At 37.7% G+C, this 20330-nt stretch overlaps 1 protein-coding gene across 3 annotated transcripts in view; it reads left to right on the top strand.

Moving 5' to 3' along the window:
* The window catches only part of DIAPH3 (diaphanous related formin 3), a 474831-nt gene that overhangs the window by 268779 nt on the left and 185722 nt on the right, over window positions 1-20330 (top strand). For all 3 annotated transcript variants that reach the window (XR_008957915.1, XR_008957918.1, XM_057308188.1), the window contains one exon: window positions 5616-5745. Coding sequence is in view for 1 of the 3 variants with exons in the window: in XM_057308188.1 (XP_057164171.1) it covers window positions 5616-5745 (130 nt within the window). In the remaining 2 variants the exon portion in view is untranslated. The remainder of the gene's footprint in view (window positions 1-5615; window positions 5746-20330) is intronic.

The raw sequence follows: 20330 nt of genomic DNA on the forward strand, positions 1-20330 counted from the left end.
GTGGATCTTAAGTTAATGATGGTGCATCAGTATCAGCACATCAGTTGTGATGTGTACCACACCTAATGTAAAATGTTACTAATAGGGGAATTGGTGTGGAGGAGAGCGTATATGGGAACCTTGTTATTTTCTGCTCATTTTTTTCTGTAAAGCTGAAACTGCTTTAAAAAAAAGTGTTTAAAAAATAAAAGGTAAAACATTTAATTTAAAATTAACGTATTTGATCCATTTATATTAACTAAAGAACAGTGAGCTGTTTCAAATGTGGAATAAGAAGGCTGTACAAATAAACAGAACATTGAACAATACAGTAGATAATGTAATCTAAAATTTTTACTACAGTGCAAAAATGCTTTTAACACTGCAGTTTCTGTGCTCACTAAAATCCAAGACAAATAAATTTAAAACATAATTCAGAGAAAGTTGGGGGGGATTGGAAGAAATCAGCTTATAATTATAGGAATTCATATTAAAGAAAGAACTTTCTTATTTAATAATGTTTCAGCTCTCATTTTAAAATGAAAATTACACAATATAAATTATTTTTATAAATGAATATCACAAATTATTTGTCTAATATCTTTTTTTTTACCTAATATTAATTGATCTCAATCTTGAAAATCACTATGGAAGTTTTATTATCGGTATTAATAGTCATGGCAGACATAGATGATGTTAAGCATCTTATTTCATTTAAATTAAGATTTTTATTTCCATTATAGAGACAAAACCAATCTTTTAAAAAAATTTAATCAGCATGCTGATTATTTTCTTAATGTGGTTACACATATCAAAAACATTACTCATTGTATAATTGTGGTTTTCACTAATGAATTTTTCACTAGTGAGTTTTTACTGGGATGTTGACTTTCTGTCTGAGAAAGTATATATTCTTTAACACATCTATTTTTATGTGAATACCTTTAACTTAAATTTAGAGATGCTATTTTGTACGTACACAAATCACTTTATTCTGCGTAGGATTTAAGATGGAATATGATGTTAGTACATATACTTATTCAAATCTGTTAAAGGTTAAACTTAACAGCTGTCTTTTCATCTAACCATATTCGTATAGTATTTTGTCAGCACTAATCTACCAGCAGTGTTGAAAGACTTGCTGTTTAGGTGGTAAGATTCAGGTGGTGTTTTATGAAGTTTGTAGATAAAGCACTAGAAGGAATGTCATGCTCTCAGAACTAAAGATGACCTCAGGGTAGAAGGTGTCTGTTTTTAGAGGCTTTCCAGGCTAGAATTAGAAGGTTATAGGGCTTCAGTATTTCAAATTGCATTGATGTTCTTTTGTTGTCTTACTACCATTTTTGTCCACTGTGGTTTTGAGAAATTTGTTTATTTTGATACATAATAATCTCAAGATTTTTGTAGCGGAACTATATTTTGTAGTGGTTATGAACTTTGTATTTGCACAGACATGGACTCAAACCTTGACTCTACCAGATAGTAGCTATATGATCTGGAGTATGCTACATGATCTCTCAAATCTTTTTTCTCTTCCTTAGTTACGGGTATAATACTGGTTCCTCATAAAGATATTGTGTGTTTTGAGCACTAAATATATCTTTTCTTTTGGCTACTCCTGGTCTCAGGAAAAGCGCCACATAAGAGCTGCGGCTATGATAATATCAATGGTATTAGTGTTAACGGCATTAACATTGACTATTATTAATATTTATAATTAAAATTTGATTATTAATATTGATCATTATCAATATTAATGGTATTAATGCTATTCTCAAGTTAGAGTCTTCTAGAATGTTCATGGGGCAATTACAGGGTCTCTTAATTTTGTCATTTTATGATGTTCAGCAATGTCTGCAACAGCTAGAGTGTCTGCTGTTTTAGTACATACTTAGATAACAGAAACACAATAATGGGAGCAGAGTTAGTTTGGCAATATTCTTTTGATTTAAGTGTCATTAGTCAAAGAGTAAGGGGTCTGTGGATTCTGAGGATCACCAAAAATTTACTCAGTTTTTATTTAAGGAATTTTCCTTGTGATTAAAACAACGGAATATTCTTTAAATGTCATCCAAATTTGTGCTGAATAGCTTAAAAATATTTCAAAACATTGCATTGTAGCTACAAAGGAATTCTACTCCAGAGTGACAACTAGGCCATGATTTATTACAGGATCTTCTTTTAACATTATTTTGTCTGGAATGAACAGAGCAGTTGAAGAAACTCCATCCATCTTTTTGTTTATTTGACATCCATGCTGCATTAAATGTACCTCAAAGAAACAATATACAAATAAGAAACTCTCCTTAACAGCCATGATTACTCATCAGCAAGATACATCTCTTGGCAATAAAACAAAAGGAAGCCTGTCAAGCAATGTCTGTTAAAATTTAAAGCATATTTTTTAAACCTAAACGAATTTTTAAAGGAAATATTTTAGCTTCGTTTTCTTTCCAAGAGTTAGCGTTACAAAATGTGCTCACGTAAACTGTTCCTTCTCTTCAACAAAATCAGCACCATCCCCCGAGCTTTCCTTATTCTTCTAGCTCAGTTGCCCATTATATATGATATGAGTAATTAGTGGAAATAGATTGTGCCCTTTTTGTTCATGTTCATCAGAAAGTGGAAAAAAATTGAGCGTGTAGATAAAGATGTTGATAAATATTTTGTTGTGCATTCATGCTTTTAGAAGGTGGCCTTTTTTCATTCTTTCTCATAAAGCGATTTGAGGGGAAGAAGGGAGGGAATAGAGTAATTGGGGCAGGAAGAATACCTTTGTGTACTTTTTCCTGAGAATGTTAGGACCTGTATGAAGATTGTCCTCCCTGGAATTTAAAGCCACGTAGCAGTTTGTGAATGAGACACAGTATGTTATCCACAGTTGGTTGCCATCTTTGTTTCTCATCTGAACTTCTTCTCATTTATTAGGTTTACTTTGAAATTCATTTGGAAATTTGATTTTTCTTTTCGTCTTGCAGTTGTTAAACACAGATTCTGAAAGGATGGGAGACTTTTGCTTCCATTTACTATTCAGTAGATCTACTTTTTAGTATTAGACTGTTGCCACTACTCTACTTGCTAACCAGGTGATGTTTTCAGTAATACAGCCAGCCCAGCACCCTCCTCCATGAATTACTCTCTTAGCTTTGTGTTGGTCTCTGAATAACTTGAATCTTTGTTTGACTTATATACTTAACATTGACTAAACTGGTAGATGCCATAAACTATATTTTATTCCAGAATTCTAATTCTGAATTTTTATTGCTTATGAATAAAGATCAAGATTGATCCAGTTGGTTGTTGTTAGATCATGAGATTTCTTGATCTATTAATCCTAGCAGTTCCTGGCTATTTAGTTGCATCATATATAGTACTGGAAAGCTCTTTCCAGGCTTTACACATTATAGAGGTGGGTGTTGCTTGTGCTAATCAGCATTCCATACGGGCTGCATATGGAGTTTCACAGGAAGGGAGCATGGTGAAGAAGGGATGTAATTAGTGGCAGTCGGGAGCTGAGAGTCCACAGAAGGGATGCTGTTCCCCAAGCGGTCATTGCTTTCATGGGGTAGGGGGATAGAAGAGTTCACTACTAGGGTGCTTTAAAAAATAAATTAAAACAAAACCAAAAGACAGCTTTTATGCTACATCTTGGTTATACAAGAAGAAATTATTATATTTATGAAAGTTTGCTACTTTTACTCTGGCCTTACTCCTTAAAGAGGATAGTATGAGGGAAACTATGGATCGAAAGGTAGCTTAATAAATCAGATTAACATTCTCAATATATGTGAAAACAGACTGAAGGATTCTAACTGCCTTTAGCATGGAAAAAAAATAACTTGTGAACTGGGATTACAACTAAGTCTTTGTATATAAATACCTGCTTTCATTCTGTGTACCCATTTGTGTTCATTTGATCAACTGTTAATCTTTGGGGACTAAAGGCTCACAATCTGGTGGGTCTAGACCGTTATACTCCTCTGAGTTCTAGCCAGGTATGCTCAACAGTTTATCCACCCCCAGGGGATAGAAAATTGGTTCTTGGGAAGCAAAAGTATCTTGCTGTTTTTATGTGCAAAGCATAGATATACATACAGTGCATGAATAGATATACAGTATACCTATGATTTTAAAATTTCATGGGTGCACATGATGAGGAAAAAAATACCTAAAAATGCTCTTTAGCCAGCAATTAGGAAAGAAAAAGACCGAGAAACATTTTTCTACGCCTGTATCAATCTACGTCCTTTGTGGGTATTTTTGCTTGGATGTTACTTAAAAGCTTCAAACTTGTTCAAAACTGAAACCAGTCTCTTTGCACAGCGTACCCCACCCAACTCTGTTTCTCTGTCTTTCCCTTTACTTCAATTAATGGCACCTCCTGGGTCTCCATGGCCCCTCTGTCCCATTATCTCCATCCCCAGCGCAGTGTCCTGGCTCAGGCCCTTGTCTTTCCCTGCCTGGATTGTTGTTACAGGTTTTTAAGTTACTTTCCCTGCGTCTGTTCTTTCCCTTGCTTTTTGTCTTTCATCCACACAGAGCTAGAGGGAGCTTTCTAAACCGTAGATCTTATCATCTCTTACCCACTTTAGACTCCCAGTTCTTAGGGATCGAAATCTTCTTTCTGCTGCATGGCATACCTTTCCCCCTGTTTTCTGGTCTTTTCCTATCTTCCCAGCTTTATACCTTTCTACTCTCTCTATTGTCCTCTTCCACACACACTTCATTTTCCGAGTCACTCAGACTCCTCAAATGTGTCTTCTTCCACAAGTGTGGCCTTTTTCAAATACTGCTCCATCTGCTCATGGTACGGCACTTATGAATTTTCTTCTTGCCTTCCCTAATCCCATACAACTTCCTGTCTCGCAGTGTTCAGTCCAGAGGCCCTGTCCTCTGAGGCATTCTTTGTTATTATTTTTACTATACTGTTGGTCACACCAAGGTAAATGTACGTGTGTTTGCGTGTATTTCCCCCCCAAATAGCTTCTTGCGGAACAACTCTGTGTCTTATTTGCTGTTGCACCTCCAATTCCTACAGCATCTAGTAGGCAGTCCATAAATATGTGCCAAATTAAAAATAAATTTAAAAAAAGGAATGAAAGCCTGGGGTTGTTTTAAATACCATTATTATGTAGAGTTTCAGGTTATTCTGTTCTCCTAAGTGTTTATCATGTATTTTTTTCCCATAAAATGTTGCATAGTAGATTGGATTAAGCTTATACTTTCTTTTCAACAAATGTTAATGACTTAAGGGGCGCCTGGGTGGCGCAGTCGTTAAGCATCTGCCTTCGGCTCAGGGTGTGATCCCGGCGTTCCTGGATCGAGCCCCACATCAGGCTCCTTTACTGGGAGCCTGCTTCTTCCTCTCCCACTCCCCTGCTTGTGTTCCCTCTCTCACTGGCTGTCTCTCTGTCACATAAATAAATAAAATCTTTAAAAAAAAATGTTTATGACTTAAAACAACAATACTTAAAGAGTAGCTTTTCAGGTACTTAAACGTTTGCAATTCAAAAATAGAATTAACTAATTTTACAATTCATTTACCTCTTACCTACAGAATATAGTATTAACATCAGGTAAGTAGGCAGATTATCAAAATATTTTTGACTGTTTTTGCTCCCTCTTGTCCTATCTAGCTAAAGGACACGAAATCTGCTGATCAGAAAACAACACTACTTCATTTTCTGGTGGAAGTATGTGAAGAAAAGTACCCTGATATCCTGAATTTTGTGGATGATTTGGAACATTTGGACAAAGCCAGTAAAGGTTTGTGCTTTTATAGAAAACATTTCACCGCTCTGGGTCTTCAATTAGTACATATAGATGGAAAATAATGCCTTTTATTTGAACATATTTGCTACTTTGCCACAGTATTTTAAATATATTTATAAAAATATAAAACATACGTTGTTGTGTAGTTGAAACCTTATGAATACTTGCCGGCCCCACCCTCTGCCACTCAGCTGCCTCCACCGTTGCCATGGTGACGCTCACTTGAGCCAGGATCCTTCACTTGGGGACAATCGTTGTGTCTGGGCCAAGCCCCAGTAATCAATGTCCCCAGTTAGCCGAAGTTCTAGATCTGTCTCCATCCACACTGAAGGTAGAGACTGCATCCTTTGTCCGAGTAGAGACCAAACTGCTGGAAATTCCTTCCAGTCCTTTCTAATACCCAGATACCTCACCTGCTTCTGTCCCTACTGGATTTAGATCAGGTTGCAAAGGGTCAGGATAGGATAGGACCTGTTATTAATAGTTGGTTATAATACGGTTTAAATGCAATTTTTGACCACCTGAAGCATCCAGTTTTTATTTATATAACCTATTCTATGGAAAAAATTTTACTTGCTCCAACAACCAATTTATGGATACACATTTCTATGAGTATCTGTGTACATACATACTTCTTGGAAGACAACTCATTTGAAACGGTGGGAATCTGTATTGTCATTGTGTTGAAAACTGATCATTAGAAATGTCAGACTATTTTTGTGTTGTTTGTTATTGTCTTCCTAAAGTTGGAATTTGTCAACTTAAGAATACTTCATCCCCCCCATTTTAGTGAATATTCCTTCTTTAAAAAAAAAAAATCACCTTTGTCATTTTCTACTCCCTTTGTTTCTTCCATAAAATGAGGATTGTAGCAGTGTATCTTCAGAGTGGCAATGTGATTGGATGAGATGTTCTTGACGGTTTTTTCTGAGATGTATGTTTCTTCGAAGTACTGATCTCATATAGCCTGCTGAGGTGGTGGGAGGGTGGGGGAGAGTTAGAAATAATAAGTCTGGATTTTTAAGACCAAAAATAAGCTTTTTACTTTACTTTTTGCTCTTGCATACTATTGTTGTAATGATGTTGGAATTAGTTAATTTGCCCTAGTACTACCTAAGAATGTCGTTGGTATAAGAAAGTAATGACTGTATATATGGGTATAAGTGTTTTAATGGAATTTAATGGAATATATGGATATAAGTGTTTTAATGGAAAATAATTAAATTATTTTCTTATATTGAACAATGACATAGGACAAAGTGCACAGAAAAAAAAGCATTAAAAATAACTCAATGATAGTCAAAATAGCTTTTAAGTGATTGATTCATTAATTCAGGGAAGGTAACTTCTCTAAAATGAGATTTCTGAAATTTGGGAATAAAATTTAAGTAAACGGGCCAAAAGAGAATTGAAAGTGGGAAAATTTAAAGTAATGAATGATGAGCATGATAAGTAAAAGAATAGTAGATGAAAAAGTTGTACATAATGCCTTGAACTTTATAGAGTTTTCTTTTTCTGGAGAAAAGATAGCTGAGTAGAGTAATAGCTTATATCAACATTAGGTCTTTGGGAAGAATTAAATCTGTGCAGTCATCTTATGATGATAACAGTTTGCATTCATGACCATTTCACCATCTTTTCCTCCTGTTCTAAAACTGAACAGTGAGCTGGAACATTCTCTTTCAGATGTACGTTTTAGTGTAGAATTTATTGTCCAGCAGTTGTGCTCTAAATTAAGTTTCTAAAATACCATTTGACTCACTTGATTGTACTTAAAATTCTGTATAAATATTTTATTATTTTGCTTTTGAAAACTAACTTTGATAAGGGCTTGTAGAGTAGTAACTTGGTAATTAGATACTTCTGTTTGTTTTCTTTTTTAATGTTTCTACTGGGGCATTCTCGGGCCTTGGAGGTTTTTCATTTCCATCTGTTATAGCGGAGGCATGCATATGTGTATAAGTCAGCAGATAGCACAAATGTGTTTCACCGGGAGCAGCCAACTAGATATTTGAAATAGAAAAGCCATCACTGAGATATAGATAGATATATATGGATATAGACGGATATAGATTTTTTTTATATAGTGTAGGTGATTGTTGAGCACGATTTCTTCATGTGATTCTATTACCTTATTAATGAACGAGATTTTAGAGGAATGAATGTAGTAGTTTTGGACGAAGTAAGTCTATGTTTGCTTTGGAAATTTTCAGTGCTTTTATATTATATATCATCATTTAAAAGTTTCCATATTTGAAATCTCCTCAGTGAGCTATCACATGTATTAAAAAGTACCTTTGTTTTTGAGACATAACAAAATCCTGGCCATTAAGTCCTCGTGGATCAGCAGGGGGATCTTTCATTGCAACTAATGAGCTTGCCTGTATGACAATTTTCAAATATCTACTTCATTAGGGCTGCTTCTTTTCTAAGAGATAATGGCTTACAGCTTTTCTGTTGTATTTCAGTGAAAATATTTTGGGTCATTATTGTATTTCTATATACCATTGCAATATTTCTTTCTTTCTTTTTTTTCCTGGTCTTTGAAGGGTTGAATACATTGTTCTCTTGTCTAAACAGTTGAAGTTAATGGACTCTAATATGTGAAGGTTTTATTGATTATTTCACAATAACCTGCTTCATTATTAACTTGGTATTTTATTAATGAGTAGAAAATATGACAAAACTCTGGGGATTTGGGGAGTGTATTAAAGTAAAACCAAGGTAAGTTTATAGTGTCGCTTTTTTCAACCCTCTTTTAGGGTTATCGTATCTCAGCCATATATTTCTCTTCTTCCCTAGATAGTCTGAATTCTAGGAATGCCATGCAAGTCCAGTCTGGAACTCACTTCTTCATTTGAAAGCAGCTGTTGTGTGATTACTCAGTGTTGGAAACTGCACCCTTGTCTTGTTGCTGGTCCAAGGTTTAGTTTCTGTGTTTTGGTGCGACCCAGGTGACCTCACCTCACTGACATCTGGCTCCTGCCCTAACTGGCTCCTCTTACACTCTCAGGACCCTTTACTTCCTCCTCCTCTTTGATGCGACCTCTAAGTATTGTCAGTGTTATTAGCCTAATACGGAGCCCTTCTTTTCCTTTCTCCCCATAGCTCCTTAGGTGATCTCTTCAGTTTCCAAGGACTTACGTACCATCGTTCCATTAATGACTTACAAATTTGCACCCCAGTCTTCCCTTCTAAGCTCCACACTTGCATATCCAACAGTGTACTGGCCATCTCCAGCCATACCACATGCATAGATCACAATATGCCATCAAATGTGGCTCTTAATTCCTACACCCATAACCTCTCCTCCCCAAATTTTATTTACTTGAGAAACTCCTTCCTAGCATCCTTTCTTTTGATTTCCTCCTTCTCATTCGCCTTGTCTCTTTACAGCCTTCAGCGTGTCAACAGCGAGCCATGTGGTAGATTCTAAGTTAAATCTATGGGAAGTGACGGCTGTGGCCTAGAATGTTGCCTCGTTCCCTCCTTCATCGAGCAGCTTAGAGTAAATGTCACCTTCCCTCTGGTGCTTTTTTCCTGGTTGTTCTGGGGAGCCTCACCTAAGTTTCAGTGTGCTCTACTCTTTCCTTAAGGATAAATTCGTATGTTTTCCAGAAAATCTTAGACCACCTTCTAAGAACTCAGTGTAGGTTAGAGATTATTCCTGGAACCGCTGGAGATGGAATTCGCTTCTAGAGAATGGGCCGCCTTCAGCGTATTGTCAGAGTGGATTTAATGATTCTCTGTTTCTAATATTTTAAGACTGTTTGCTCTTAGGTAGTAACTCTTTGGTCTGACCCAAATATTTGTCTACTCAAATGCATCTCCAATTCCAGTGCCTCATGACTTTCCAACATTTTATGATAAATGGCTTACTAAATACCAAATGTTTATCTTTTATTCACCTACTGTGAGCACTTAGAACACTTCATTTCCAGGTGGCTGCCACCTGGAAATGTATAGTGTTTGAAATTTCAAATTCATCTGCTCTAACAAGCAGAAAGCATTTTCAAAGCCTCCCATTAACCTTCTTATACTATACACCTCTAAAAATGCCAATTAAAATTTATTAGTTTGATGTATATATTTTGAATATTCAGGATTAATTATTCAATTGCATTTTAGACATTAAGTGTGTACTATAACTACATAAAAATATTCATTGTGCAACAGACTTAACATAAATAACATTATGTTAGGGAGGTCATAGATTGGGGCCTCACAATTTTGTGAGATAAATAATTCATCTGGCATTTCAAATCAATTGTAGGATATTAGAATTTTATGAAAATACTAATTTGTGTATATTTCTGCCAATACACTGAAATCATTTGAAAGAACATGGGAGGGGACATTCATAATAAAATAATTGATAGACGACAACCACATAGGGTATTGCTTTAATTGAATTGTCAATAAAGGGCAGAAAAATATATTCTGTTAGGAGCTGAATTCTGTCCCCCATGTCCAAGCCCTTCATATGTGGAAGCCTTAATCCTTAGTATCTCAAATTGTGATTGATTGTGGAGATAGCTGTTTAAAGAGGTGATTATGTAAAATGAGGCTCTTAGGGTAGGCCCTAATCCAGTGTAAATTGTCTCCTTATAAGAGGAGGAAATTCGGACAGATAGACACCAGGGATTCTCATGCACACAGACCAGGGATGTGAGGACACCGCAAGAAGGCGGCCATCGCAAGCCAAGGCCATCTCCTTGCTCCAGAAGAAACCAGAGCTACTGACACCTTGATCTTAGACTCCAGAACTGTGAGAAGAGAAGTTTCTGCTGTTTAAGCCACCCAGCCCCGGCCCATGGCATTTGTGATGCGGACCTAGCACACATTATAATAGAATAACTTAAGGCACTTTTCTGACTTCGAATTTTTCAGCTGTAGGATAGAGTAGCATGTGCAGATGATGTTCTACTTGATTAGATCACTTAAACAGTCATAGACCTGCCGTGTGAGGTGTTCACTAGTACGCGATTTCAGGATATCAAAGGTTCTTGTACAAACCGTGAATTATCACACGATTTTATATAATTACAAGTATGCCTCAATTCCATTTTTGAATAGACACGATATAAATTCACACATATATGAGGAAATATTGAGGCAATCTAGGTAAATATATTCATGAATATTCACATTTAATTTTGGGGTTAGATCTATGGTATCTCCTAGATTTTATTTTAGAATGCGTTTGTTTACACTGGTATATTAAGTTTTTGTTCTGTTGTCTTTTCTTATACTCACTGCATCCCTATGTATATTTCTTTACTACCTACCTCTGTTTTGCTACTTTAATAGTTGTAATTTTATTATAAGCAAGTAGCCGATAAAAGCTAGTAACACTCTGAATTATCCGTTGACTCTTCTTCTGAAAGGGAGGTGTGGATGGATGGTTGTACTTTTTTTTTTTTTTCATTATCCTATAGAAATAGTGAAAACATTTGGTATCTCCTACCTGTGTAGCATGCTTCTGCAGCTAGATGGTAGAGTCACAAGTTATGTCTGGGAAGCTACTTCATGACTCCTGTGTAGTTAGGTCTCAACGGTCTAATTGGATAATCTGTACCGATCTAATAAGTGTACTTAGGAATTGTAGAATAGTTTTAATGTCACTACAAGCCAAATATAATAAAAGATAAATTTATTTTTAAAATATAATTCATGTATAGGTTTGCATATATGTATTAAAAGGGCAGTATTTGTAAAATTTTATATTCAGATGAACACTTCTAACATAAAAAGGTAGGATGAAATATAACTGGGTCATTCACAAGGTAATTACAAGATATATGAAAAATATATATAGTATACTGTGAGCTCAGGTTGCTGATAAGGGGCTACAAGGTCCAAGTTGTCTGATGACTAGCATTTTATTTAAATTCTCCCAATTAATTTCCAGGGATTATCTATATAGAGTTGGCATCCAAAGTTTATATGGGAGACTTGCATGTAAGGTTGTATTGTACTGTTGCTCTGTGCAAATATTTTGAAAAGCAGCATAATGGAATGTCGAAAGACCATGGCCAAAGTCCCTTGAAGGATTAAGGACTCTATAGACTGATGTTGAAGAACACTAGGCATGGAGCAACTACACTTCCAGCTCAAGATTGCTTTTTGGGATACTGAACCGAGAACATTTCCTGAATCGGCCGCTGCTGGGGCTGATAGATGATCATGAAGAAGAAAAACACATCAGGAAGACCTCTCTATCTTTTTGGAGGTTAGCAGACTGAAAGTGGCATCAATACACCATTAATCTTTTCAAGAAACTAACAGTTTACAGTGTTTGCAGATTTGGGGCCAGCTACAGATTTTTGAAATAGCTACTGGAACAGTTCTATCAGTGTCACCCGTGAGCCATAGCTCACATCAAGTCACAGGACATCAAGTCACAGGACAGGATCAACAGTGACAAGCAAGGTCTTAGAGCTCTCCCGGACGGCTGACTGCAAAGCAGTATTTACGGCCCCTCAGTGTTGCAACAGGAAGTGGGAAATTAGAAACAAGGTGGGTGAAAGAAAATTTCAGAATGAGAGCATTCTGAAGGCTAGCTTACCATAACAAATCTGTGCAGTCTGAGGGAGCCTGAGCAGTGGGTGGAGAGCGCTCACGGCAGTCTGCTGAATGTCACTGCTTGCAAGGTGGACTTGTCGCCCGCTAGGCGAAGAGCCGCGGGGTGGCTCAAATGCTGCAGGCAAAATTGCCAGTTGCTCCCCGGAAACCAGGCTCTGTGCGGCCTGCAGAGCCTTGAAGTACTAGTTGTGTGAGCTTCGTAGGACTGCCATAACCGATGAGCGCACACTAGGCTCCTTTAACCACTGGAAGTGGCTGAGGTTACTCTCTAGTTATTCGGGAATACAGGCGTCTGAAGTCACCGTGTTGGTAGGATGGGTTCCTTCTGAAGCCTCTCAGGCAGGAGCCATCTCCTGCCTCTCTCTTAGCTTCTGGTGGCTGCCAGCAGCCTTGGTGTCCTCTTCTCCTCTGTGTCTCTGGCTCTCGCCTCCTATGTAAAAACACCAGTCATTTGATTTAAGGCCACCCGAAATCCAGGGTGATTTCATCTCGAGATCCTTAACTGATTCCCTGTGCAAAGATCCTATTGTCAAATAAGTCACATGCTGACGTGCTTTTGGCCATGGATTTGAGGGGTGGGAGGGATACTATCCAGCTCCCTACAGTCATCCTTGTCCTCACTCCCATAACTGCATGGAAGTAGCACCATCCTCTCGGAGCGTCATGAAACGGTGAGCGCAATTACACAGATTGACATATATATGGAAAGCAGTTAGCATTATGTTGTGGCATGTTTTGGTGTTTAAGGCTTATTGTTGCCGAGCTTATGAAATACCCTTTTCTTTCATCATCACATGCAAATACTAAAGCAATTAAAACTGAAGTCCATCATATGCCTCTGAATGTAAGGAATTTTTATTAAAAGTGACAATTTTAATAAGTCCAATAAATAATTTCAGTGGACAAAATAAAAATGTGACCTCCATTAGGTTGTAGAGACGTTATATTGTGGAGGAAGCTGTTGTTACAGTCACAGACTCTGAAGTTAGACAACTGGGGTTCAAACACCAGCTCTGCCCATTGCTAGAGGTATAACCTTGGATGAGTTCCTTATCCCCAGTGGGACTCAGTGTTCTTACCTGTAAAATGGGGATAATAGTTGTACTTAATTCAGGAGTTTGTTGTGAGGTTATAGGTTAATACGTGCAAATAGTTATAAAGCTTGAATAGCACACCATAACGACTATGTAAATATTCTCTGTATTTGCTGTAGTTGTAGCTGTTGTTTTTCAGTGATTATTTCGTATTGACACACATCTGCCTATTTTATCATTAATGATGCAGATAAACGCGAGTCTCTGTGTATAATTATGTAATTTTAACATGTATTCTCAATAGTTATTTGAACAGATCCCAACTGTGCCTTGCCTGAAACTTATGCAAACATTAGAATTTCATAGATCTATGTTATTGAAAAATGTATTTCCTTTTCTAAGAATTAAAGAACGATATACATATAGGAAATTGTACAAATCTTAAATGCACAACACAATGCATTTTCACTGGTTGAGCATACTAGCATAGGGAATGTAATTTGGAAAATGAGTTCTATTTTCCTTCCTCTGCTTCAGCCTGAGTCACTATTTTTATTTCCTGTTTTGAACTTTGATAGAAAGATTTCTTTTGAAAGAGGGCTTCTATTAAAAAGCTATAAAAAATAGCTAGGGTCCAACAGCTCTTCCAGCAACTTGGAGCTTATTTTTTTTCTGGAAGTGTCTGCATGTCTGCATGTTATTTAAAAAAACAAATTTACCAACCTCGAATTATTAAGGGACTAGTTACTTGGAAATGTTTTCCATTTCCATATGAAAATACGAAATATGAACGAACACTTAAGATAAATGGTACAAGTGATAGAAACATTGAGAAAGGTATTTATTTGCCTGCGTAGAAAAATCTAAAGAAAATATGTTCTGGATAATCTTCCCCCCTCCCCTCAGAAGAGGTAATCTTCAAGTACAGATTTAAAATTGATCAGCAATGAGACTCTTGTCATGTAAACACGTGTGGCACTGTTAAGACAGTTTCTCAGCAGCTGTCTGTCAAACTGTGTATTTTAAGGAAAAAAGTACTAGTGCTCATTAATGGTTTTGGGTATGTTTTGACCCCATAAGGAAAGAAATCTTTGCAAAAAGTTTATTGAATTCTCACTGTATAGCAAACAAGGTGCTAGGCACTTGAGTCAGTAAGGATCAGACCTGATGAGTGAAAAAATTTTCACTTTGACAGTGAAAAATGGAACAGTGGCCCAAAGATGGATTCATTCATTATTTTATGAGCCATTTCATGAGTGCCTCCTTCTGTCCAGGCACAATTTGGAAGACTGGATAGAGCCGTGAGCGCAAAAGAAAAGTATCTGCTCTTTTGAAGTTTACATTTCCTGGAACATCTGTCAAAGGAGGAAGTCCATGTATATTATGTCAGATGATTAGCTCTGGAATTCTGGAGCAGGGTTTTGTTTTGTTTTTCCCACAGTTAGGGTTGAGTGGTCAGAGAAGCCCCATAGAGAAGGTGGCCTTTGTGAAAAAACACGAAGGAGGTGTGAGGAGGAGGCAAGGCAGTTGGGTGTCTGAGAGAAGCACTCTACAGAGAGCAGCAGTGTAGAAGTCCCAAGATACCCAAATGAGACGGGAACGAGAGAGGGAGGGCATGAGAGGAGATGAGACCAGAAAGGTCACAGATCATATATGACAGGATTCACCATTAGACGGCTCTGACTTTACTCTGAGATGGGGAGCCATGATAGGTTTCGAGCCAGAAGACTGGCATCTGACTTGTATTCTCAAAGGATTGCATTGGCTGCTGTCCTGGGGAAAAATCCAGAAGAACAATGGCAGAAGCAGTGAAACCACTCAGATGCTATAATGATCATCCAGGAAAGAAAGCATGTCAGCTGGGACCAGAAGAAGGTAGCAACAGCGGTGGGAAGTATTCCGATTTTGAAGGTAGAACCAACAGGACTTTATGAGTGGGTGTGTTCGGTATGAGAGAAAGAGGAGTCACAACACCGGTGGTTTACTGAGATGTAGAAGCAGATTCAAGGAGGAAGATAAGTTCCAATTTGAAAATAGGAGTTTAAGATGCCTATGAAATATTAAGGAAAGATTTTCAAGAGGCAGTTGGAATTTAGGGGAAGGATATAGTCCAAAGAAAAAATTTGCAATTTTTCAGGTTTAGAGATACTCCGTTTAGCTTGTGTTGGGCTGCGTGGTCTCTCATAGCCATATATGAAAGTTTGTCTTAAAATTTGCACATCATCCAATCTATACTTAATATTTACCATGGGATACAGTAGAAGGGATAACGTCTCCCTCCCATACGCATGCACACACAACCATTATCCCGAGGGAACGTTTTGAATATTGTGGCAGACGTCTCTATGATGGACCTCTTTTGTGTCATATTTACTGTGTTCTTGCACATCTTATTTGCAAGAAGGAATTTTCAAATTCTGATAGGTAAACATGGTTTATTAAAGAGGTTTGTACCACTGCTGCTGGTTTCTAAAAAGCTGATGTACCTTTAACATTCTCTTCATGGTTATAGAAGCCCAGGCTGCTTCTATCCCCCGGAGCAGGGAGCAGGGGAAGAGGAGGCGGGTTCAGCAGGACAGACCCCAGGGGGCCCTTTCACTGGGCTGTATTCACCCTCACCTCTGCTTGCTTTCTACCTTACCTCCTTCCAGGTTCCATGGCAGACATAGGCCATTTTCCTGCAGCATGATGTTAAAAAAAGAAAATAACTACAAAACTCTCATTGCATATAGTACAGTAAATTAGGGAATGCGAGTTAGGACAATTTATTATAAGGGGTCCTGTTAAGAATCAGAACAATGGGGTGAAAGAAAAGCTGAGCAGAGGAAGGCCAGAGCTTGGTGAGGATGACTGGCCACTTGTTTCCCACTTGCTTCTTTCAATTTACCTTTGCCTTTTGCAGACCGAGCTGCAATTTGAGTTTGTGCTTTTCTGTCTTCTTACTTCAGTTTTATACTTTTTCAAAATAATCTTGGGTTTCATAATGCTATTCTAGAACTTAGATTTTGTTAGAGGCCTACTTAATGTGGAGGTTTTTGAAATGCTGCTGAGGTTTTTGTCCATCTTGTCCATCCAGTTTATTGTTTTTTTAACTCACATTTATAAAATACTCTTAGAGTTTTATAAAATACCTTTATTTGGTTGGGAGCCTGAAATGCTATAATGCCTAGTTTGTTGCCCTCGCAAAAGGACTGTGTTTGTGAGCTCAGGAAGGTTCATTTAGTTGAACGTTTGAATTGTTTTATGGTAATAAGTTGTTGTGTAAGCTTTCTTTAAAGAAATCAACTTCCCTGGAATGTATCATGATAGGTAAGAATGAATGTGACATTTCTTAGGATGTTTGTTATAAAATAATAACCAGCATCTCCAGGAGATATTCACAGAGGATTGTTATTTAATTGTAAAAATTACTTACGTGTATGTAATTTCTGCTCTCCTTTCTTGAAATCTTAGTAAGTGGCGGAGGCCATCGCATTACAGAAAGGCTGTATTCGTGATTACTTTAAACTTAAATATTTATGGTTGTGACTTTTAACTTTTATACTTAACACCTCTAATGCATAATTATCATAATGACAAGGCCCTTGAAGACAAACCTGTGTGTTGAATTTTAAGGTTTTAGATATTTACTCTATTAACCTCAAGAGGTTAAAGCTAAATCCAAAATCCATTCCTTCAGCAAATATTTGAGTGTCTGCAGTATGTTATGTAACTGAAGATACAAAAATAAATAAAATATGGTATCTTCCCTCAAGGAATTCGTAGTCGTTTGGGAGAGGAAGACACACACAAAGATAAAAGTAATAGAGGTAGTAATTGCAAAGATAGAGATAATTACCAGGTATGATGGGTGGGGAGGGCACCTCACTAGGGGGCTAGCTAGAGTTTTGACTCTCATTATTATATATGAGTGAGAGTGATCGAGGGGGGCAGTGGACAAGGCAAATAGACGTATTTTTTCCCAGTGTCAGTACCTACAGAGTGGATGAAGAGGGTGGGGGAACTGCAAGCAGGCTGTTGCTCTGAGAGTAAAAAAATAGCAGAACGTGAAACAGGCCAGCTTGTGGGTAGAGCTCAGATGTTGTCGTGAAAGCAGTTTACTGGCTGGCTTGAAGCCATCTTTAAATTAGTGTTTGAAAACTCCTAAGTGCCATGTGGAGAAGGCACTGAAGGAAAAAAAAAGGAGCCCTGAGATAAGGATCCCAGCACTTGAATGGTGCTCCAGTGAGCAAGAAATTAAGGAGTGAGCAGGAAATGAAGAGCTGTTTGCCAAGTGAAGTGCCGGGGATGTCATGATTGAATTTGAGGGTTGCAGGACAGGAAAGGGTAAAGACTAGCAGGTTTCTACCGCAGGAAACACAATTCATGGTTTTGCTGCCCACCAAGATGTGGAGATTGCAGAGGAACAGTTGCCTGGGGGCAGACACACATGACATCTGAGGTGACTGAGAGATGCCCCGTTTGATTGAATATTAACTGAGTACAATGCAAAAGTTGAAATTGCCCTTAAAATAATCTAGTCAACTCTGTATGATGATGGCTGAGTTTTGTTACTTCCAAATAATAGAAAGGAATAAAAAGCAAGATTAATTTCTTGGTCAAGGAATGTGACAGTGTTGAAAGATAAAACTCATACACAGGTCACATACAGGGACACCAGTAAATTAACACTTCTTTGAGGGTGTACAATTTAAAACTCTGCTGTAGTTGGGTTTCTAATACTATATATACATATATATATATATATGTAATCACTGACCTCAAAGAACTTGACACGAACAGTGTGGTTAAAATTGTGTTTGAAGATGTATAAAGTAATTATCTGTGGAAACAGAATTGCTAAAAAAGAAAGACACCAAAGAAATTCTTATACACTCTTTAGTTTTACCCCTTGCATGCCCCACTCATTATTAGCCTGCAATTTGCTCACATCCTTCTCTCTTCCAAGTGTGCTTTGGTCCTTATTTAAAAACCAGTGAAAGTTGGTCACTTAAATCCTCTTAACCATAATGTAGAAATAATGTAACCAGAGACTGCTGATGAAGCATAAATAATGGTTTAGTGGGGTTCCCATCTGTAGAGTAGCTACAAGAAGCATTTTTAAAGACCACTTGCTTACTCTTTATCCTATCAACGTTAAATGTTTGAATATGCCCCAAACAGTCCTACTATTTTATTCTTGAAATAAGCAAATTTTCTTTTTAGACTGACTTCTGCAGCCCTGTTCCTAGCCTGATGATGAGGATTCCTTTTACTTTGAGTCTGCTATTACTTCTTCAGCCTTTAATCTCTTCATTTCTTATCGAGTGCTAAGAATAACACTGCCTCATGCACTCTCCTTAAAAAAAATTCCTTATCCTGTGTTACAGCATTTGATCTTTTATGAAATGCCTATGAGGTAAAAATAAGAGGTAGGATTCTCCCCATTTCACTGATGTGAAAATTAAGCCAGTGAGAAATTGCTTCAAATCAAATGTTAGTAGAATACAGTTTCTGACCCGCTGGGTAACCAAGAATTGGAAAAGGCTCACAGGAGCGCTTCATACAGGCTTCTTTCTTAAGCCTTTCTCTCATCACCCTGGGAAGTGCTCATCACTCACTGGGATGGCTGTGTGTTCCATTTACAAGCAGCTGGCTCTTCTGAGGGCAGCCCAGGCTATTAGACCCTTCTGAGCAACACAACTCAGGAATCAAAAATTTACTTTTTTTTTTTTTAATACCTCCTCACAGGAACTGGAGTTCTGCCTTCTCTCCAGACGTGTACTTCTGTATATCCATGTGGTATATTAGAAATAAGTATTTGGTCATTTTCCACTTTCCTGGTATAGAGCTCCTAAAACCTCTAGAATTTCTTAAGTGATAAAAGTGTACTTTGTATGCTAATGAGATGACTCAGGCAGATTAGGGGGGAGGAGGAACCTAGCTAGCTCCTGGATGAGGTCTGGTCACCAGAGGCAATGAGCATGTGATTACAGGGTTAGAATTATCAGCCTACCCTCTCACCTCCAGCGGCAGGGGAAGGGGGCTGGAGGTAGATTTGAGTCACCAGTGACCGATGATTTGATGCCTGCGTCATGAAGCTTCACTAAGAACTCTGAAACAATGAGGCTGAGGAGGCTGGGGTATATTCATAGAAGCCATGGCAACTCTGTACCACCTCCCCACCCCCATTCTTTGTTGTATGCATAGCTTCCCTTTGGCTGTTCCTGAATTTGCATCCTTTATAATAAAACTGTAATAGCAGGTATAGTGTTTTCCTGAGTTCTTAAAACATCAAATTATGGAAAATAAGTGGGGTAGGGGCATGGAAAACTCTGAATCTATAGCCAGTTAGGCAGAAGTGTGGGTTATGGGTGGTCCCTGGGTCTTGTGATTGTCTTCTGAAGTGAGGGCAGTCTCATGGAGCTGAGGCCTTAAACTCCATGGGGTCTGCATTAACTCCAGGTACTTAGTGTCAGAATTGAAGTGGAAGACTACCCAATCGGTGTCAGAGAATCAGAGAATTGATAGGTATTGGAACGTTGTATTAGGTGTTAGGGGGAAAAAAAACCCAGCAGCGTTTCCTCCCAATGTTTGCCTTGTGCTTTTTGTTACATTGGAGTCCCTTAGACTTTTATTCGTCCTTTCTGTAGGTATTTCCCAAGTGTGATGTGTATGTATAACAAATAGGATTAGTGGACTGAAAACAGATAGTATTTTAAGCATGTGGTTTTGTTCCATAGTGTATTAACACATTAAGTTGAAATGTTCATTTAAAAAATATGGTAGCATATCTATGTGTCATCCAGCCATCCGTCCAGAATGCTTACATCTAGTCCCCTGAGTTTGGCCATATGTGGATTACTTGTGATTGCACGAGGCAAGATTACACAAAAAGACAGTCATTGTGTGAAAGCCACATCTGTGTACTTAAACATTGTTACTGACAGATAGGTAGCAGTTGTAAAAATAAAATCTCTA

The sequence above is a fragment of the Ursus arctos genome, unplaced genomic scaffold (assembly GCF_023065955.2).
Source record: "Ursus arctos isolate Adak ecotype North America unplaced genomic scaffold, UrsArc2.0 scaffold_10, whole genome shotgun sequence".
NCBI lineage: Eukaryota > Metazoa > Chordata > Mammalia > Carnivora > Ursidae > Ursus > Ursus arctos.